Raw genomic sequence first — 22,541 nt, 5'->3', positions numbered from 1 at the left:
AGATACAATTATGAACTCTCATTTCCGATCATCTGTGTGTACGAGTTGGCATTGGTCGTACGGATCTAAGTCATAAATACAGGTTGTAAGTTGTACGGATGACGTAACTCATGGGTGTAAGGTATACAAGAGTTTTATTTTGTCACCTAATGGCGAAAAGGGGTGTCCAGTTATTTCTCACCTTTTTACCGATTGGAATGGAATACCTTCAATTGCAATGCAATGCAATGCCTGGAATGCCTCCAGTTGACCGTTTTTTTCTAGGCCTACTCGTTCTTTCGTAAACAAGGCTTCAATACAATTACCGCCCAACACGTTGTGCACAGAACAGAAAACATTCCCCTATGTTACATCTTAGCAATCTATTTCTTTTCTTAAGCTCTGTATTGAATTACCAGAAATAAAACGGCTGTAATACTTTGATCGATTACTTCCATTGCAATGTATTTTTTAAAGGAGGAAAAATGTTTTAATAAATTTTATGCAAACTGTCTGAGGAAAAAGTATTTGTTCTATCCAGGGATATGAAACTTCTAAAAGTACGAACTCCAAATACAAGGGAGGACTTAATATCTGTAACAGCTATAAAAATGATATCTTTTCCTCAGATGGCACCAAATACATACACTGTACCATTCTGGGTAATGTCGACCCGCAAATGTGCACTTAACAGCATTTTAAACCATTGGGCGTAGCGAAGGGGATGGCAAGGGCCCCCTGGGAAAATTTTTAATGATTATAGCAAAGAAACAGATGTTTTACTGTGAACGTAAACTAGACGAGATAATGTGTTCTGCAATGTTTGTGTGATTTCCACTTTTGCTGGTGTGTCCGCCGTTTTGCAATCATCTTACTGCTTCGGACATCCCTGATCCGTGAAAGTAGGAAACAACGTCCGATATAGCTGTTCATTGTTTAGGCCAATGTGATTTAAAAAATTTTCCTTGGGGTTGTCATTCCATTGTTTGCCTATTCATTTTGAAAGTGTATCAAATGAGGTTTTGGTAGGGGGAGGATCCTAATGGTAAAACGTTGTTGAGACTTGATGTATTCCAATGTTGCAGTTAGTCACAATAAGATACAGCGCTCCAGTTACACACTTTAAAACATCATTAACGAACTGTTATTGCTAAGCTTATAATTCTATTTGACGCTTTGACAAGGAAATCTAACATTCTGCAGTGTATTATACACAGTTTTACAGCTGTGTTGCATGATCTTTTCATCGATGAAATTAAAAGATTAAAAGGTGGGTAACTACAATGGTTAGCCTATACAATACCCTAAAACGTTCTTTATAGATAGATGACTGTCTCTATCTGCTTTTTGAATCACATGCCACAATCTCCAAAAAACTGTGCAATATACATATAGGCCTACCTTGTTCTTAGCGTAAGTGGACAAAACACTCATTACACGTAGACGTTTCGTAATGCAAGAATTATGTTACAGTTAATCTATTGGCACATGAAACACCCTCAGCTAGAACTTTCTATATCATATTTACTATGACAGGAAAAAGGGGAAGTTTGTGAAATATCAAGTAGCCTATTATGAACAAGATTAAAATGACATAAGGGAATCTTGTACAGGATACTTTTCTCGTTAGCGAAGCACTTTGTTCCGTTACAATTACATGCAAAATGTTGAAAAAAAGTTTTATTACCCTATATTAAGAATGAGTTCTGCAACCGATGGTTAATTTTTCATTAGTCTATTGTAAGAAATAATTTTCAAATAGGTTTTTCTACGTATATATGTATATTTAAATAGCAGGACCATTACAGCAAGCCCTTTATAATTACACTTAGTCACAAATAAGGCCAGTGTCGATTATCAAAGTGCAGTACTGTGATTTTGTTAAGGTATATCATTTTTCAGAATATGCAAAAGGTTTAAGACAACAAAGTTCAAAGCTTTAAATCAACATTTCAAGTGATGTGATGGTGTCTGGAAAGATTTCTCATCGTTTGAAGATAATATTTCTAACGTGGAAAGAATAAATTTGATTTTAAAATTTTTTTAAATCTGTCATATATGCATATAACAATTACGCTATAACAGATATTCCAATTTCAGGACTGAACATTTTTACTTCGCGCTACGTTAAAACGTTTATGACTAATAAAATAAATGCCAACATAATTCCTATTTCAGCCTCAACATGTGTACCTCTAGCCCCGAGAAAAAGTCGACATTTCAGTAATTTCATTGCGATTGTTGTAAATTTCCACTGCGCTCATGCATTGGATATTACGGATTCCGGTGTAAAAAACAGGTGTCCAATTTTTGATGAGACAGGGCCGTCCCTTTAGCATATATCATTAATACGAAGTGACCATTTCATCACATCTTCAAAACACCTTAAAAATTTCAATTCTGATTCAAATTTTGCAGAAAGAATACAATGTATAAATTGTATGTTTGTTTGTGGATTTTCAACACTTTTATAAAATTGCTTTTATGTGCTTTTGTATTTGAACCCTCGATCTATGTACCTTTTTTTCAGAAGCGTTTACCTTACGACAACTATTTTTCATTTCAAGTCTGACATTGAAATATCTAATGTTTCAACTGAGCGCGCCTTTGAGTTCTTTTTGTCGGACTTGTCTTGAAAGTAAGAATTACTGTTGCCAGTATTTGACGGCATACAAGCTGTGTAAATCGTGTACAGGTACGGGTTAAGTGAGGAGTTGATAGGTAGGATAAATACAACAATCCATCCGTACATATCGGCCCCAATTTCAATCGTGTTTGTCTGAGAGAGAATGCCCATGATTATCACCGGCATCCAGCAGGTGAAATCTGTGCCCACAATTAACGCCATCTTGACCGCCATTTTGATTTCGCGGTTTCGGTGGGAGCTCTTTCTGACCATCTTACTTGTACGTCTGACGCTGACAAAAATGGCGACGTAACAAGAAAGGACAACCAAGAAGCAGACCAGATTGACGCCAAGAAACACAACCACAGACAAAATCCAGGCCGGTTTCTTGTCAGTACCAACACTGAGAGTAAGTTGCTGGCTTCCGAGAGGATTTGGGATGTCTTCAGATTTGATGTTGTCTTGCCCCGTCGACTTGGTAGTGAGAGGCAGCCCTATACAGACGTCAGAGAGTCCATACAAATCAGAATCGGGCCCGACCGAGAAAGTAGGAACGACGCTCAAGCAAATAGCCACAAGCCACAGCAGGCCTACCACTATTTTAGTTGACCTTTCCCGGAGGTGAATGCGACTGAATGGCAACACTATGCACAAGAAACAATCGATGCTGATGAGCGTCACAAAGAACACTGACGCCTCACTGGACATGACCGATATTACCCCAGCTATCTTACACACTACACTCGACCGCCACTGGCTGGCAACACGGAAGTAAGTCTCGCCATAAGAAAGATCGGCTGCTGCGACCATCACCATGTATACACCCATCATGAAATCCGAAACTGCCAGATTCATAACCATAAACGAATGTGTCTTCTTGCATCTATCACCTGTGCCTTTCAACCTCCAAATGATGGCCACTACGTTACCCAAGAGGGCGCTCAAGCCCAATACCCACATTGCAACACGCAACAGGTTAGTCTGCAAGAGACTTCCGCAGAGGTTTAGAGGTGGTTGCAACTCGGTAGTAATGCAGTCTTCATTGACTGAGAAATGTTCTAGCACGGCAAAATCACAACATAAACGGTAGTCATCGACATACCTACCAGGAAAAGAGAAGTCAAACAAAATGGTCTTAATCTGTTGAAAACGCTTTCATTCAAACAATCAGAAAACAACTGCATTAAGAAATACTACCGCGACAGTGCACTGGAGCACAAATGCTGCAAACACACATCTAAGATCGCGAATCGTTGGGGAAGAATCATTTTCTTACAACTCTATAATGTATCACTGAAAGAAAAAAATAACTTTGCATTTACTCACACAATTCTGAGGGACTCCAAATTCTTAAATGCTTCTTCCTGAACCTCGATAAACTTGCCGTCCAGTTGAGCAATAATCACACTGAACAGAAGAACATATAAGAAAACAACTTGGGAATCATTGTCTTATGTAAATATATTTTGCTTCATTCCTTTTTTTCCTTCGGAAATAAACCTATCAGAGGCTGTTGGACAACTTGGATTCATCTTTTTGGGTCCACCAAGTCTGTTCTGAATTTCTATTTTTGAATGCACCTTGCAATGAACCGGACCAGTTCATTAATTTAATGGAAACTGTTTTCGGAGTCTTCAAAGTAAAATCGGTCGATATCACATTTACAAGCTGTTCCCTTTACTTCACTGAAAACCACTAAGAGTACAGAAAGACCTACAGTCCCAAATGACATAAATCAGGTTATTTCAATATTCAATACATGTATCTTGTTTTTCCACAGCAACTCGGCCACATGATACTTTTCTTACTCTAATAAGCAATCAAACCCATCAAGAGGTCTTGTTATTAAGTTTGATATTTTGGATTTTATAATTACTTTCCCACAGATGCCACTATTTTAATCCTGTAAATGCATGTCAAGATTCATCGCTAAGACACATTGAACTCTATATGATACCGTTAGCTTACAGTGTTTGGAGATTCGATAGACCTTCGAAAGCATCCTCCGAAATAGACGTGATGGAGACATTTATTATCAACCTGTTGGGAGATACGTATTATCATTTTCTGCTTCACCAACAGTTTTCAGTTTATTTCCTTAGGGTCGGGTGTAACATTGCTGAAGCTTGGGTAGTCAATTATTAATTTAACGCATGCGGTTGTTGACAAAACAAAGTGGTTCTTTGATGAAATATCAGTTGTGTGCGTGTAGGAGTTGCACTTTGGGCTGCATATTATGGAGCAAGACGATAACCCCCTCATAAAGTAAAGAAGAGCAAGGTGGCTACGGTTGATTACTGGGTTCCCACTTCGATGTTCGATTACTCTGAATGAGCTGTTTCACGCCAGAAAAATAATGACCTCACAAAAATGTACTGGAAATTCTACTTACAATGTTTCTAGTTGCCCCAATTCTTTGAAGACAGGTAACTCAATGGATGTGATGTTGTTGTTGGAAATCTCTCTGTAAATGCACATGAGCCAGGATATTCAATAAATACTGTTTTCAACATTTACTTTCTTTGCCAAGTACAAGGATAACACATGGGTGAAATTCTAACAACAATGGATGCAGCATTGAAATAGTTATCTTTACTTTTTCATCATGAGCGTACACAAGCCTATGTTGCATGCATTAAGATGTGCATGTGTGGCACACTTAACCATTATGATCTTCACAACTAAAATCTCTTCATTTAACAAATTACCAGCTTGGTTAAAAGTTGCAAGTTCCCCACTAGCTAAGCCTGCAGTGTTGCAACTGTGTTTTTTTGCTTGAAGGGTCCATTCCACGAATATTTCTTTGACACACTTTATGGACATCTTCACGACCTTCTCTTATAAATGAAAACTTGTTGGAAACTTTGACATCCATTTGGGGTTAAGTGTTTTAAACATTTTAAAGCTTTTCTATACTGTTGCTCTAATGTAGGGAAACCACCATTCGGTGTCTATGTTTTTCTGTTCAAATTGTGAACCTAAATTTGCCAAACGAAAACTATTTTTGAGAAAAGATTTCTCGTTGGCTTAGAGCCATATACCTTCACAACAATAACTCACCCGAGGAGAAGGAATTTTTTTTGGAAAAAAGCAAAATATCAAATATTCTTGCAGTTTTTTGGTGCTCAAATCAGTGCATTGATTGTTTCTCCCTTGGATGACATCATAGTTTTACTCATGAATATGGAAGATTTTAGTAGCATGAAAACCCCCAAAGTACCACAGCACCTTTTAAAATAACAAGGCAAGATTGAGGTTAATTGAAACACAAACATGGCTTCCGATGCAGTAAAATAACTACATTGCAAGAAGCTGATCAGGTACTTATATTTGTCTGCTGAAGCTTCAGCAGTCTTAATTTTCAGCACTTACAAAAAGGTGATGTTCAGCCCGGAAAAAGCCCCTTCCTCAATCCGCTGTATGTGATTACCTGAAAGGGACCTGAAATGATAGCATAATATGTGAGATGAAGAAGAACTACTTCGAAAACTCTTTGACAGAAAACTGGAAAACTTTGTGTATCTCTGCCGTGTATGATCTTTTATTTTTTGCACACTGGTAGATACATGCATGTATATATGAAGCAATGTTATCAATTTGCATCCGTTTAGAAATCAAACACAAGTTGAAGGATGTGAGTAAAATTGTCGCGAGAAGAACAAAAACGAATTCATTGCTCTTCTCTGCATGACAAGTAAACTGTTAGCAAGGAACACTGCAATCTGGGTGGGCAAGCAAACAGAAGGAATAAGTCTACTCACAATGCCTTGAGGTAGGAAAGACCCTTGAAACCTCCCAGTTGAAGTGTATGGATGTCTCCGTGAGTAAGTTCACTGCGAGAAGGCCAAAAAAAACAGATGCGTTTTGCTACCAAGGTAATGTTCGGATACAAAAAGACGCAGACTACTTTTTAGACCTTTCTAAGAAAACAAAATACCCAGTGGGGAGCACCTTTAGAGTTTGGGGAGAAGTAACTATTTTCTGTTTCTTCTTCTATTCTTAACTTGTAACTAACACGTTCAAGACAAAAAAAAATCACTCAGAGTAGGGAAGAAAATGCCCGCTTTGACTATGTACACGTTTCACCTCAATGCCCTTTTTATGAACAGTCCACCATTGTTTCTTTCTTCAAAGTGCAATACCTTTATTGCATGTTTCTTCAAGTGCAAAATGTGGACACGTTTTGCTTCCCTTAGCCCATAAGCTCCGAATCCACTAATAATATTTGACACACCCTGGGAGTGGGGGTTAAATTTCAAAAATCTTGGTTTTACTTAAAACAATGAACCCCTCAATCCTTTCCCAATAGTCCATAAATCTTACAGAGCTCGTGTCCTTTTGGCTATACTGTGGATTATATCCGGAGTCCAGCCTTCTCGGCATCGAACATGGAGATCATCGTTGACATATTTACATTGACAGCCACTGGGACACCGCTTCTCATCTGCAAAGATAAGCGCAAATACTCAAATGGACAAACAGGTATAGTTTTTCTAGACACTGTATCGTGGGCAGTATAGTAATGGCTGACAACCACTTCAAAGTAACGGAGTACAACTACTGGCTCCGTACCGTTCACTGTTGACTAGCAGAAAGCATTCACGGGCCACGATTCATACCTACACAATCATTCGAAGTGAATAAACGGCAGATGATCGACTTGGAGCAGCCTACACTCTCCTGATGTAGTAAAGCTTTCGGTAGTGCAAAAATACAAATGGTCATCGGGGCTTTCCAACGTGCGTCAACCAACGCAGTGTTGGCCGATCAGCCGGGTGTTGGCCCTAAAGGGAACCACGTCCCCCTCTACCTCACGCACGCTTCATTTCAAGCAACTAACACACTTCATTGCAAGCAACTAACTAGCACAATCCAGCAACTATGAACAAGTGCCGGCGATCACGTTGCACTGATCATCTGTAAATATAGCCATGAAAAATGATACGCGACTACAGCAATTGCACAGATTTATTGGTGCGTTTTTAATTTTGAAGCGCGCGCATTTGGCACGACAAACCATCTTGTTGGTGGATGATAATATACTCTAGCAGTGTATACCACCTGCATGCGAGCGAGGCGCAAAAGCAGTAACTTACTCCCGATTACCGGTATGAAGAGCGTTGTTGCCTTACTCTGCATTTTAATATGAGGTCTGGAGAGGCTGGGTCAAGGTACCCATCTGAAGAACCAAAATTGACTGATAATTTTAGGCCCTCGGCATCCCCATCAGTGTAATGTCCCACGGTCTAAAGACGGCGACTCTTACCACATCTTTCCTCGTCATCTCCGTCGTCACAGTCAGTGACTCCGTCGCATACTGCTTCCCAGTCAATACATTTAGCTGATGCATAGCACGCGTAAAAGCCAGGACAGTGTACATTGGCTGAGGGAAATACAGGGAAAAACAGAAGAAAAGTAACAAAATACATTCCTTCATGTTCTGAACATAGCACCATGCACGGGCCCTTATTTGCCTTTGCGTAATTTGTCTTGACATACTCACAAATTTCCGAACAGAGACGACATTGGCAATGAAGACTTAATCATACCGAGTCCACACTTATTTGTTGCTCTTCCCGCAGCAATTAAAAACTGGGTTTTCTTCCTGAGCGCTTGTGTGGACATTTTCCAACCCTTTGAGTTTAATTACAGTCATCGAGACACATGTACTTTACTGTCATACGAGGGACGCTACTTTTGGAGAAGTCCCTGCCATTCTATAATAAATTGCCACTCACAAGGCCCTCGAAAATGTTGCATATTCAACGATACGCAAAGGCTTGACTTTTGACATTTGCAATTATAAAAACCCTGCGTAGAGGCACTGACATCAGTAGCGTACGCCGATTAATGCTAATTGGTACAAACAAATTAACGCCCAACTGCAATCACCACCCATCTAATCCTATTAATCAGTCAAGTCTTTCAGATGTCAAAGTATTTCAACTTACTGCAGCCGAGTTCATCTCGCGAGTTGGAGCAGTCCACAAAACCATCACACCTTGCCCTCGGAATCAAACACGACCCGTCTCGGCATTCGAAAAGGCTAGCGTTAAGCAGTTTACAAGATACAACTTCTGCAAACAAAAAACCAGAAGCAACGCTTGCACATGTCTTTAATTTCGCGACGAACATGCATTAAATCCGCCCATTGTCCAAATTTTAAAAAATCGCTTCCACTCAGTTCTTGGATGAAAAGATGGAGATATGATATTGCAATTTGTTTTTAAGAGAAACTCTGCATCGAATCTAACTGTGTATTTTTTACAATGGGCACAAATAGAATTCATAAACCTTTCTAATTTTTAAAAAACTTTTCGACATTTTAGTTTCTTAATAAATTCGTTGAAACGTCTCCAACCTTCGATATGATCTGTCGGTTAATGTTTGCTTCTTTGAAGTAGTAGCTCAGTTTTCGTACGTGAACATGCATGTCGACAATTCCACATCAAGAAATTGGATCTGCGTATTTTTATATACACTGAAACTTTTTACCCTGAATTTGTTTTTACTTCTTCAGTGGGAAACAAAAGCAATTCACCAAACAGTCTTTGAAAATTCAAGAAATTCAAAGTACATGTAATATTACATGCCGAATCATTTGTTACTCAAATGTGTTCCACTCAATCCCTACTTAACACAGTGACCCAATCCACTGAGGGCCCACCTAATCCACCGGTGATCATCCGTTTCGTTGGTTATCTAGCAGTCTTACGCCTACAAGCATTTAAGATCACGTAATATTTCTACCTATTAGTGATTCTTCACAGTCGCTTTCTGACGATTCGTCTTCTTTACACCAATCTGGTTCTGTAAAGGATAAAGGGATCGACTTTCTGAGAATTAATGTGGACTGCAAGTCCCCCAACACTGTGGTTTGGGGGTGCAAGAAAAAGCCACGCTTAAACCAGAAAATACACTGTGTCAGGAAATCTGGAGACACAAATGTGATTTACTCTAGGCTACACAAGGAGAAAAAAAAATCACTCTTCCCAATGGTTTAGCTAAGGAGGGGGGAGCACCCCCCAGCGGCGTTTAAACTGTGATCGAACCCATTAAGTGCCCGTCCCAGAAAAAAAATCAGAAAGTGTCTGCGCAAAATGCACTGCAGTTACGCCAATTACTGTATATTCCAACAGTACAATTACATGTATCTCTAACCGACGAATAACAGCACTTACGTCTGAGGACAAGTACTCGCCACTGAAAGCATGGAAACATCCCTTGCTACCTTTATGCCCTACCCTCTGTGGTTGTGTAAAATACGTCTACCAATACCACCTAGTTTGGTTACCAGACCCGATGACCAAGACAGGAGGTAGGCCTATTCCTCCTGTTTCCGGATATAGCCGAAATATTCCGAAGCCATCCCATCTATATTCGGCATGACCGTTTCTGTTCGGTTATTCCCGGCCGGATAGCTGTTGAACGTAAACTACCGTATCCTGATGGCGACTGTTGATCCTACAATATTTGACTTTAAACACTAAAATCGAAGGTCGCCTTGGCCGAAATGCAAAATATAACTTTCTTCGAACAATGCAGGCTCTATGTTTGAAACATGCTCGAAGTGGGAATACACTTGCAGTATTGCCCATTGGATATGGGAAAAGCCTCATTTTTGAGATGTTGCCACTGATGAATTCAAAAACACCCAGGCTCTCAACTTGTGACCCCGGACCCTTGCGTCATATCTATTTACATCCGTGGGTGATGCCTGACCTAAGATTTTTTTTTATCAAGAGTCGTCATGGAATCTTTGGGAAGGGAACCAGACTAAATACCACCAAGCGGTCACAACGGGAGACTTTGAGGCGCTTAGTGGCAGCAAACAATCCGGTCATTTTCCGCGGTTATGCGTGTGCTGAGTACTAACACGCATGCCTAGTACTGCACGTGCATACCCACATCAGCCCAAAAAAACCTGTTGTGTCTGCTGCCAGCGATTTTTTTCCGAAGGTGGGCGAGTCAAAATGAAAGAATTATTCATAAGACCTACAAATGAACTGAACTCCAATAGACCTCTGTACTAATAAATTAATAATTATGCACGCACGTGCACAAATGTCCTTGGCGGCAAGAAGTGTGTGCGGGCCATTGAAAATGTACAGGGGTGCAACTTCAATGATCATTTTCTGTCAGGTTTTCTGACTTAATATTGTTCATTTTTTTCGACAGAAAATCCTATTAAATCGTTTTTGCTATTAGTTTCTAACTGAAGTGGGACTTTTTTAGTGCTCTGTTAAAAGATTTTAAAATCATAATTTTTCCTGTCGTCGTTTCTTAATGTGGCCCCTTTCCATCATGAGTAGTATAAACTACATCGTTAGTGTTCTTGGAGCCTACCTGTACATTTTGTAAAAACACGTACCGATGTTCAATGTACATGCATACTGTACGTACATGTACATAGTTTACCATTGAACTCGGTCATAGCTTGGAGTACTACCGAAAGAAATGGTATCCAGTTGTTATGTTTGGGGTCGTAGGAGAAAAAGTACAGATTCCATAGACAAAAGAGATCCGGTTCTTCAGATTTCCCAAGTACAGAAAGCAGCGAATCGAATGTGTACAGTACCGGTACATGTAGGCCTACATTGAACCAGTGAGGTAGATTGACTCATGAATCCGAATCAACTGCTGGCTGTCGCCGGGAGTATCGAATGCATTCCGTCCTACCTGGCCGATATAGGCCAATAATTATAATTATCATAGGTAAATGGTTTTCTGACGTGATAGTCAAGTCGCTCAAACTTTCTATTTCGAACAGCTTGCTGTCTCGTCTCACTGGACAGTGGGCATGGCTTTTATTTCTTGCATCAGAACTACGAAATGAACCTAAAAAGGAATTGGGGGATAGACAAAACGCACCATTAAATCCGTGATTAACCTCTCTTTCACGGGTTATACTTACCGTAGAGAGGAACTTCGAAAATCGATAAGAGGAATCCTTCTTCTTGAATGCTGAAATCTGTCTTGAATTTAATGGTGACTGACGACGAATTGAAGACCATGCTGCGAACCTTTGTTCTTCCGTCTAGGGAGAACTCTGACGGATCGACTGCGTAAAATGTTCGCCCTTCAATTCTCAAAACATCATAACGAGCCTCTGTGTTGAAGTCATGAACTTGGACAAAAATGACGTTCCCCTGCGCAGTCATGATTGTCCACGCGCAGTCTAGTTTAGCGGGATAATCAGCCGGATAGTTCGGCGAGGTGAAATTTACCGGCTCAGGGTCTGCCACAATTATCCTCTCGCCGCAATAATCTGAGAACACAAAAGGTAAACTGTGCCCCGATAGAAATGAAGTAAAAGAAAAAGATAGTCATCAACTCCGTTTTGGTTCATCTCCCCATTTACACTAAGCATAAGTTAGGGATTTGTGGGGGGTGACTGGTCTTGCCCGGCCATGACAATTTTATGTGTAAAATCAACACGGTGAAAATGGATTACGTAAAAGAGAGATGGTGAAAAAGGATGACAAAAGACGTTGACGTTGTCACAAACATATTTTTACATGGTGTCTTTTGTAGTCTTATTTTCTATATTTTACCGTAATTGGGACGAAGTTTCCTTATGGTAAACTACTCAGAATTTGAGTTCTGGTTTCTGTAGAATATACGGCCACTTACTTGTTGGGCAAAGTAGTAATTCGTAGTTTTCGGGCACACAAACAAACTCTGGGTAGTCGCACATTACTTCACCAACACCACATGAAACTTGAACAGAAACAAAAGAATGTCATTATTTTTTATTGTTCCTTATATTTTCTTTCTAAAATATTGCCTCATAGAAAGAATGTATCATTTATCACATTCCAAAATCCCAAAAGGTTCTACATCCTGTAAAAATTCCATTTTCTATTCACTTGGGTGTTCAAACTGTTGAACAAAAAACGCAAGACTTGTACGATTCGCAGAATTCAATTTAGTGTTAAGTCCGAGACTGAGTGTCTGGTGTAACAAAATGGGTGCAACTGAATGCAATGCCAGTTTTCATTTTTTTTTCCAGCCAACGTTTGACCCTAGAATCTAGCCATACCACTACTGACTCTTGACTTCTGGTCCGATCCAAGACCATTGGGACTGAAAACTAGTTTTCATTTCTGTAAATGAATAGCCAGATTCAACTAATTTTGAAGTAGTACCAGATCAAGGACAATTCTTTTATTATGACACAAATTTATGGAAAGCTTTCCAGTTTCGTAGAATTTCGTAGAATCGTTTTTTGTTGAAGTAGAACTGCTTCGATTTAAAATTAGTTACAAAAATGTACCGCTGAATTAAGAGAATGATGTAGTCAATTTAATTCAGTTTGGTCCACAAAAGTTAATAACTGACTACCGACTTCAGCCTTTCAACCCATTCATGTAATTTCCTACACAGACAGCTGACACAGGTAAGCCCGATCCCAGAGTTGTAGACTCGAGTCACCTGACTTGGTACAAATCGGACTCGAGTAACTACTTGTATGACTTTTTTTAGATTTTTTGACTTTTTTTTTGTGATCAGTTTTTGACTTGTGACTTGACTTGGACTTGCAAAAATTGACTTTTCTACCACCTGTGCAAAATCCTTAATTGTAGCGAAGTACTTCATTTCAGGTGGCAAAGAGCACTGCTTGAGTCAAATATGAATATAAAAAATACATCAAATACTTCAACACGGTTGTTGAATGTGTTCCACTCAACTGATTTACCTTCGTTGTCTGGTCTTTTTTCAACTTGAAGAACGAATCCTTTCCTCTCAGTGAAGTAGTTGGAATAGAAGTGCAAGGCCAACTCATTGCCTTTCGATGCAACTCTGCTTGGAAAATATGATCTGCAGTTGGGGAAGGCAAACACAGCAGTCGACTTTTAAGACAATACTTTCATGTACAATAACACCCTTGTTTATACTATGTCGTTTTTTTGTTCCGTACTTAAAACAAGCGATTAGAAAATCAGGGTTTTCATAAAACGGTTGCTTACAATTTTATCGCTAGGGAGATATTTTGTATCCACTTTGTTTAATTCCATAATAAAAGTAATAACAGCGCAAACGTTGGCAAGATAGAAAGATACTTCGCCAGTAAATCGCCACAACTTGGTTACAAGACTGTGTTGGTGTTTTTTTTTGTTTAAGTTTTAAGGCGTCTCTTTCGTCCTTTCTATTTTTTTTTTACAAAACTCACGAAGGGCGATCAAGCTTTTTCGTTTTACGACTCCCCATTATAACCCAGGAAAAATAAAGGATCATTTGCACCCTTGCGATACATGTATTTCTACCTTGCCCTACACTTGCATCCACAGCCACTGAGGTTTGGAGTCGCCACTGCGCAATGCCCATTTATGCGCATGCGTGCATAATTAAAATTAATTAGTAAAACTTCCTTTACTGTCGATCACGCAAGTGGTATGAATAAACGCAATCCATGATTGCCATAGTCCGATCACGCCACAGAAAACAAAATATATCAGACGTTGCAACAGGAGTATACCAGGCACGAAATGGGACAAAGGGGTACCCCCAACAACTCCAATCCCTGTACACACTCTAGCCTATTGTTACTTCTCTCTGTCCTATAGTTTGCATCAAATGAAAAGGAACGTTAAAAATTGCGCCCATTGATGATTACATTTTCATGGATGTGAAAGTGTAGTCAGGTGCATATAGCAAGCAGGCGTAGACAGGAACTTCATGGACCAAAACTGCAAGCGCAACGGTTCACTCGAGCTGCAGCTCAAGCCAGAAAAAGGTTTGTATGAAAATCAGTGCGAAAATTTCTACTAATGTCAAGTCTTTGAAACGTCCCGAATAGAGAGGGAACATGATAATGAACGTTCCTTGTCCAGCACGGCATCTATTTTTACCCGCTTATTCGATAGCGATTTGAGAACTGGAGTCCATTTGACAACTGGAGGTAGTCGTATCCGTCTTGAGTCTCGAATTCCAGAAAGATGACCAGAATTCGGTGTCCTTGGGGAGCAATCGCAAACCAGTAGCATCTCAAATTTGAAGGGTACTCCCTGGGCCATCCAGGCGAGGTCAGATTGGCGTAGCCTAACTTTGTCATGTTAATACGTGTTTCGCCGCACGGCCCTGAATTGGATAGAAAGGACCTGTTACCTTACCAGGCATGGCACAAAAATGAACACACCTTATTCACAAGGAAGCCAGACGTTATGGTATCTTATGGTATCTTATTCAGTGTAATTTGTTAGTGGGATGGTACTAGACTACTTTTGGTTCCATACCTCACTTTCTCATCTTCTTAAGTGTTACATCAAACATAATTTTAAATTATTCATCACGTAAATGAAATTGATTTGTAATGAAGTCTTGTTTCGTTGCTTTATTTTTATTCTTAGTTCCAAATAAAAAAGTTAACTCACTCTCCAGTGCAATATGGCTGACTTCTGAATATATTTTGATTTCTCGCCATCTTAGGTTCATGCACTCTACAATAACACTGTATTTGCTTTAATATTACTCTAGGTAGACCTTTTCCGTGCTGTTTTGCTATTCACTATCACTTCATCCAAGATAATAAGTCACCTACAATCCTTCGCAGTGAAACTTACAGCAAGTTGAGAAGCATTAGGTTTTTGAATCCCGCAATTTTTTAGTGGCAATGCGCAGTGAGATACAATAGTTGAGCAGTTGTAAATGGTAAAGCTCTGAATTGCTCCTCATGAGGAAAACTTACCACAGTTAAACTCGTCTGAGTGATCTGAGCAGTCCGGGAACCCATCACAAATCCAGGGCCTTACTATGCAACTGCCCCCGGTTTGACAAGCAAAGTGCTCCTTGGAGCATTGCCCTATAAAAGAGGTCCAAAATGATGTGTCAGGACCTTAATCAATATTAAGCAACAGCAACGTGGAGAAGAAAGCTCTTTTACCAATACAGATTGTATGTGGGTGTTTCACTAGAGTAAACAGGCAATACCCCTGTTTAAACCATCGAAAAATAACATTCCTAGAGCATTCCTAGTTCAAAACTGTAAACTCAAGCACAAAATGTATATTCACTATTAAAAAAGGAATTTAGTTTCATGGGGATTTTTTTTCACTTACTACATCCAAATTCGTCCTCAAACTCAGGGCAGTCTGGCCAGCCATCGCAGACATCTGCTTGGTCGATGCAGGCGGTTCCAGAGGGGCATTTGAACTGTCCAATTTGGCACACTGACAAAACACATCCAGCTCTACGTTATCTACGTCTACAGACCATTATGCTACATTGCCCGATACAGTTTCAGATTTACAGTTCCCGTTCAAGTTATATAGTAAAGAGTTAGTGGATGAATGACAATGTTTATTGCCAACATGCCCAGAGTTCTACTTTCATCAGGCCTTACATACAAGGAATCTCCTGTGTTCAGTGAGGGGCAAGGAGATAATAAATATCAAGCTTTTGGCGCATGATTAATGCACGCTCATCACTAGCTCATTATTTGAGACAGTATAGCCAGTACGAAAATCTTCAGTTAATCTTGAAAGAGCCAGGATAGATGTAGCCTCTCTGATGTTCTCTCTCATACTGTCTCCTTGGGTTTTTTTTTTAGGTCCTTTATTTCGAAATTTTAATTTTGGTTACTGTTTGCGAGTCACACACTTAGAGGGGCATAAAGACAGGTATCAAAATCGACACTGGTCCCATTCCAGGTCCAGAGCAAACAAAGCTAACGACTTGAGGCCAGTTTTTTACATGTTCACGACCTTGGCTTGTTCACATTAATATTTTACTTACCAATGTCCACAAATTGTCTGAGCGTAAATGCAATATGCGGACGAGGACCACTCTCTATCCATAGTGTGGAGCCACGGGATGATATGTAAGGGCGGAATGTGCTCCTCAAATCTGAATGAAACTCAGCAAGTTTTGTACACTGGCTCGCGTTACTGTCTCTAAGGAAGTCCTGGTAGTTCCCATCACAGAAGATGATCTGTGCACTGTGGTATGCTAGGATGGTGACCTGGATTCGCGCATACGGCTCTGCGGTGACAGTCCACAGACAGCTGTTGTTATGAATTTTATTCTCCGCTGCAGACAACAATCGACTAACTGAAGCATTCAAGGCAATGTTAGGCTCCCCGCAGTACCCTGAAATTAAAAAATAAAAACGCCTGTCCGCACCTTTAGCATTATTGTAACATTGCTGAATTTAAAAAGGCGATTTCTAAACTGCAAAATATATTTTAATTTGAATTTAACACTTTGGCAGTTATCAGTGGACTACGCCAGACTGGCTGTAGTCCTGCAATACCACCGAGGATGTCAAATAAAAACCAATTTAACACAGTTTTTGCGGTGTAGGTCGGTATGCAAAAGGGACAGTTCTATAAATAGTTACACATCGACTCTCAACCTACTTAAATAATCAAGTGAAGCTTTAGCACTGAGCGATACAGAAACTGGTCCCAATTAATGTATGCATTGTAAGACAAAGGGTAGAGCTTGCAAGTAAACCGTTTCCAGTCATAAAATCTGGCCCAGATGTGCTTCCCCAATAAACACCTTAACCTGTGATGGTAACGCACCGTATCCTTTAATGGTTTCATGCGGTATTATGTTGATTAATCTTACTACACCCAAATTCGTCGTTCCTTTTTTCACAATGCGAGATGCCATCACAGACCCGATCAAGTGGTATGCACTCTCGTGCTGAGCATGCAAATGCATCGTCGTTACAGCCCGCTGTCGAAAGGACATAACAAAAACAGCGGCCTTTAAATTAAGCTGAATCTGAATCATATCGCAGTTATTGTATATAGGGCATGTAATGCAAATCCACGCATCCACGCTCCTGCAGGCGTTTCACAATATTGCGCCTCCAACAGTTTGCAATGCGTTGACCAATCACAGTGCGCAAAATCTGTCAACCCAATGCGCATTTCAAGGGCATATATATAAGCCCATAGACTGGCTGCCCCAATTAAAAACAACGGCGGGGTACCGTAACCGAAACGCCATCCGACTAAATCCAAATGCGTGGGCAAATTAACCCCTTGGTATAGGGAATTTACGCACAGTTGAGGAATTTCAACCGTAAAATTCTATCGAGAAATTTTTAATTGTGGAAAAAATCCTCTGTTTACATAATCTGGCCCATGCAGATTCGAAACAATGCGGTTGCAACGTTTGAAAAGAAGAGATAGCAGTACCGAAGATTAAAAAAGGGACATATAAACAAATACATGTACTCCAAGCCCGAGTTCGGGCAGCTTGTTCCGTATATTCACGAACAGCTCGATTTGTTATTCGTGGGTCGGCCGCTCGAACGCCGGGAACAAACAACCGGTTGTCGCTGGCAGTTAGTGACAAGCAACATGCAACATGGCGGCGTCCATGTGGGCTAAGTTATTCGAGAGTTAATGTTTGGATGGGCTGAATTCTTTTCTATATAAACAGGAACATTTATTTCTGTGTTACGGAAAATTATTAAAGTTAATTTTGCAAAACTTCCCATTGTCTATGGCTTTAGAAGCCCTCTCTTTACTTTTTGCAGCTGTTCAAAAATCAAAATCTCACGAGTTTTCCTGTAAAACCCTGACAAGGAGGTGGTGTGTGATCCTGTTACGAGAACAGAGTTCTTGAGTCGTGTTTTCGCCGTTCGAGCGCGAAAACAAGAAACCCATGTAAAGAACTGGCCGCCCGAACTCGACCCAAGTGCGTCACGCGCAATGCGTACTGAACGCGCTGCCATCCACCGTTTCGCCCACAGCTTGCCCACCGACTGGTGGTCTATGCGTTTAATATCTTTGTGGCGCGTTTGGAAAGGGTCGACATATTTCGTGCTCTGTAATGGACCTTTCCTATGAAATATGCAAATACGGCAGGCGCATGCGCATTACTACCACTGGTTGGCAAAGTTGCTTAAATCTTTGACGTAACAATACACATCTTTATGCGCGCGTCACTGTCGCCGTTTCTGTGCTTGTATAGCCTTGACATGAGTGCCAAACTTAAAGACGAGGTACAGTTACTTTCCAACCTCAGGACACTGAAAACTTCACTTAGTTTCGAGAAAAGCGTGCTCAAGTATCGGGCAAAGGCTGTAATATAGTTTTGATTGACCGTCAATGGTCCATGTTATGGTTACTAGCAGCTCGCCTACGCTACCGACAGTTTTGACGGCTACACTTGCCAACCAGTGGAAGTAGCGCATATGCGCTCGTCCAATTTGCATATTTCATGGAAAAGGTCCATTGGTCAACGCGCGGCGTTTCGAGCTCTTGGAGGCGCACTAATGTGAACCGCCCGTATGAGTATAAACGTGTGTATACCCAATACTGAGAACCTTTTTAAGCTTACTTTCATCGAGGAACTCACAGGGTTGACAAAATTGCTGCCTCTGGTAATTAAAATGCACGATGATTGTGTGATTTCTACTCTGATGCAGCGCACTACTTACTGCAGTTGGTTTCGTCTGCGTAAGTGGGGCACTCGTGAATACCGTTGCAGACAGAAGACTGGTCCAGACACTTAGATCCTGAAGGACACGCAAACTGACCAGACTCACAATCTGTGTCCAAAAGCAATTCGACAAACATAATGTACCAAAATTTTAGAGCAAATGTTTGGGTATTTCATCTGCACGGGTTACTTAACAAAGCGGTTTCTTGATTCATTAAACTACAAAAAGAGAGTTTATCCTTGAAATTGAGATCTGATTATGTATTCATACAACCACAAGGGGAACTCTCGAAGGTCAGAGGTGTGAGGACAACTTGAATGCTTCCAATACAGCAACACAAAGACTTCGTCTTCACAAAGTTCACAGAATCAGAGATCATAATTTCTGTGAAAGTCAGGCCGACATCGGAAAATAACATCTAAACGTGAGGGAAACATTTACACATTACCAATTCCTTGGTTGTTCCTTACCAACGTTCGTAAAACTCTGGAGGTTAAATCGAAGCTGGTATGATGCCCATGCACGCGTTTGCAAAGCCGTTGTCATCCAAAGAAGTGAGCCTGAGGAAAACACTGCTCTATAAAATGGCACCGAATCGTTTTCCAACAGAACGGTTGAATCGACACTGGGATCGAGGCCGTTACCGATGCGCAGAGTACTTCCCCAGGACTCGATGACCTCTATCGCTATTCGAGTACCCGCCGGTGAGGTAACCTTCCAAAAGCATTCACTGACGTTCGATGTCAAGTTAGCTACAACCATAGGGGCACCCTGGTCAACACGCCCAGAGACCGTTACTAGATGCTGTTGACTTCCTATTTCTTTGGAAACCTCAACTGTCACCACCTGGTTGTGTGCTGACAAGTCCAAATTGGTCGCTCCACAAAAACCTGAATGCAGATAATGAGGAATTGCCGGTCAATGATTGAGAGCTAGAAAAGAAGTTTTACCGTTGAATAAGTTCAAATTTATGTTCAATCTCTTCTCAAGAAGGAAACCCTGTACTTATGAAAGAGAACCATGTATTACTTTTGTTCTGTTTGAGTGGAGCAAATCCTTAATTACAGGCAAAAATTGCAAACACGAGTACATCCCATAGAAACTTTCCAAAATGGTATCCAGACTTTCCAAGTTGGTCTCCTGTCTCATGTATTGGCATCTATAGTGAATCTGTGGATAGTGGCAGGTAACCAATGCTTCTTTACCGCAATCAACTTCATCTGCGTAGTTTGGTAGCTCTGCTCTCCCATTACATCTGGAACTGCCAGGCACACACTTTGAGCCGCTCTGCAAGCTCGGATCGTCGCAAGAACCTTACGATGCAAAGAATTCAGTAGAGCTAATTAAAATAATCATTTTCAGGTCTTCATTCTTGTGAAGTTGAAGGGGAAGCGACGGAGATGTACGGTCAATGGCATGTGTCGCTCAGTTTTGCATTAAAAAAGGGTACAGTTATGAAAAGGGGTTTACGATATGAGATTATAAATAAGTTAGTCCAGAATTGATGCCGGCAGTAAGTATATGTACGAACATATTGCGGACATGACCTTTAGTCATGAGCAGGATTTTCTGATTAAAGTTGGATCTTATTCTTGCACCTCAAAACAAGAGTCAACAAATATTCTGTCGTGTTCCACTACTACTTGAAGGAGTCACGGCGGCACTTGATTTCTGTTCATTGTACATGTACTTTATTCAAGTCTGGTAGCGCCTAAACCTATCATGACAGTTGTCTCGACAGGGGTAGTTTACAATACATTACCTTTGCATTTTCCATGTTAATGAGGCATGTAACCATGGTTACACCTGCAACTATTACCCCCCCCGAGTCAATTCCAGAACCAATAGCCATGATAAGGCTGAGAGCAATGGTGGTGGAATTACATTCACAATGAAAGAAGCATAAAAGGTCAGCTTATACGCCTCCGGTCATTCAAGAAATTCTGCGATCGAGAAACAACGGATATCTGATTTCACCTTTGACTTGTGCTGCAGAAAACTCGACCTCAATGCCAAAGAATGCTCCTGCCACAATCCACATCTGATTTCCATTGAAGAAGTACAGGGTCCCAACAACTTGCATGTGTGTTTCATTAGCGACCAGTGAAGAAGGCGCGGACTTCCCCAGCCCGTTACCGAATGCCACGTAGCTGTGAAGGTCCACGACCATTTTCTGGACTCGCATGGTGATGAAAGTATTGATATCGCTGGTAACTTGCCACACGCATACATGAACGAGACCTTCCAACGAAGTCGCAGAAAGCAAGATGGTGGAGTTCACATTAACTTGACGATGACCACACGTGGAGTCTGCCTCGGCAAAGACAAAGCGCATCTAGGATAAATCTGGCATAATTATTTATCGAAGGGAGTTTCTGTTTTAACCGTACGTCAGCTGCGTACTTTTCAGCACAAATAAAGGAACCTATCAGAGCAATAGGAACATTGTATGGAGTACCATGGAGGAATACGAATTCCTCCATGGAGTATCGAAGTGAAAGAAATCAGCATGAGAACCAGCCAATGAACCAACACTCGCGCGTTCTCCCTTCGTTTGCCCTGCACTTCCTGTTTATGGTTCAAATGGTATCACACTTAGTACATTTCACCGTTCACTTATTGGCAATAGAGCCTGAAAATTTACCCCTGACGGCGCGCTTCCAGAACCCTTGGATAGGAAAAATAGCGTCCAAAGAGTTTAGAGTTTGTAATATTTTTTCGTTCAGTTACTTCTTCAAAAATCCAACTTGGAAAGAGGGCTTCGGAAAATATTTGCCAGCATATCAATTTATACAAACTGAAAAAATTACCTGACCTGAAAGAGAAATCTCCTGCCACAAATTGACCCATCACGGCCGAAAATCTAAAATACATGAAGAACAGTCCAATGCGGAGGCCTCGTACGCAGATAAAAATTTACAGTTCATGAACAAAAGCCGAAATAAAAATAGATCAAAATAGTTTACACACTTTTTTAATTTATTAGGTAACAAACTTAAAGCAATACTTTTGCAAAAGATTCTAATATTTCATTGAACCTTTGCTGACAATAACTGTGTTATGTCAACTCAACGGAACTTTGAACCCATCGACTGCATTTGGGTAAATCTTTGCAACGTTTTACAATCTCGTTTTCACGTAAGCACGGGGAGTGAAAACAAACGCTCAGGAACAAGGAGACCAAATTATAATATCTTCGGACGTGAAAGGTTGTTGATGAAATTCGTTTTTTACCAATGTCCAGGTAACTTTTCTTACATAATAGTTGAGGAAGACAAAAGTAAAATTCCAACATGAGTGTTTCATGGGGTGGTTTGAGTTAAGAATTTTTCTTCCAAAAATTATCGAACGTGATAGGATGGCCCAATGTAAAATCCCCATATAGGTGGACCGCGCGAGGGTTCCGGAAGCTCGCTTCGTGACCTTTTACTTTCAGGCTCTGTCGCGACATGACGACCACCAGCGCAACTTGTGCTTTAGCATACGGAGGTTTTATCCGAGTCTAGAGGGTCTGCATATTTTTGTGTGACATGG

At 40.6% G+C, this 22,541-nt stretch overlaps 1 protein-coding gene across 2 annotated transcripts in view; it reads right to left on the bottom strand.

Annotated features, from left to right (window-relative positions):
- Positions 1 to 117: 117 nt before the first annotated feature.
- LOC110991203 (uncharacterized) overlaps positions 118 to 22,541 on the bottom strand; it is a 44,554-nt gene continuing 22,130 nt past the window's right edge. For both annotated transcript variants that reach the window (XM_087134270.1, XM_087134269.1), the window contains exons 13-34: positions 20,985 to 21,317; positions 20,213 to 20,320; positions 19,478 to 19,897; positions 19,005 to 19,115; positions 17,177 to 17,287; positions 16,340 to 16,693; positions 15,664 to 15,774; positions 15,294 to 15,407; positions 14,458 to 14,686; positions 13,305 to 13,426; positions 12,239 to 12,325; positions 11,520 to 11,873; positions 9,356 to 9,415; positions 8,557 to 8,682; positions 7,872 to 7,988; positions 6,929 to 7,049; positions 6,367 to 6,438; positions 5,978 to 6,046; positions 4,998 to 5,069; positions 4,574 to 4,645; positions 3,932 to 4,012; positions 118 to 3,707 (exon numbers count right to left, since the gene is read on the bottom strand). In XM_087134270.1, coding sequence (XP_086990396.1) covers positions 2,537 to 3,707; positions 3,932 to 4,012; positions 4,574 to 4,645; positions 4,998 to 5,069; positions 5,978 to 6,046; positions 6,367 to 6,438; positions 6,929 to 7,049; positions 7,872 to 7,988; positions 8,557 to 8,682; positions 9,356 to 9,415; positions 11,520 to 11,873; positions 12,239 to 12,325; positions 13,305 to 13,426; positions 14,458 to 14,686; positions 15,294 to 15,407; positions 15,664 to 15,774; positions 16,340 to 16,693; positions 17,177 to 17,287; positions 19,005 to 19,115; positions 19,478 to 19,897; positions 20,213 to 20,320; positions 20,985 to 21,317 — 4,415 coding nt within the window. In that variant the 3' untranslated portion in view covers positions 118 to 2,536. The remainder of the gene's footprint in view (positions 3,708 to 3,931; positions 4,013 to 4,573; positions 4,646 to 4,997; positions 5,070 to 5,977; positions 6,047 to 6,366; positions 6,439 to 6,928; positions 7,050 to 7,871; positions 7,989 to 8,556; positions 8,683 to 9,355; positions 9,416 to 11,519; positions 11,874 to 12,238; positions 12,326 to 13,304; positions 13,427 to 14,457; positions 14,687 to 15,293; positions 15,408 to 15,663; positions 15,775 to 16,339; positions 16,694 to 17,176; positions 17,288 to 19,004; positions 19,116 to 19,477; positions 19,898 to 20,212; positions 20,321 to 20,984; positions 21,318 to 22,541) is intronic.

Source organism: Acanthaster planci, linkage group LG03, assembly GCF_054643075.1.
Source record: "Acanthaster planci isolate LZ-2023a linkage group LG03, COTS_SCS, whole genome shotgun sequence".
NCBI classification, from domain to species: Eukaryota; Metazoa; Echinodermata; class Asteroidea; order Valvatida; family Acanthasteridae; genus Acanthaster; species Acanthaster planci.
This window is presented reverse-complemented; position numbering and strand designations above follow the sequence as displayed.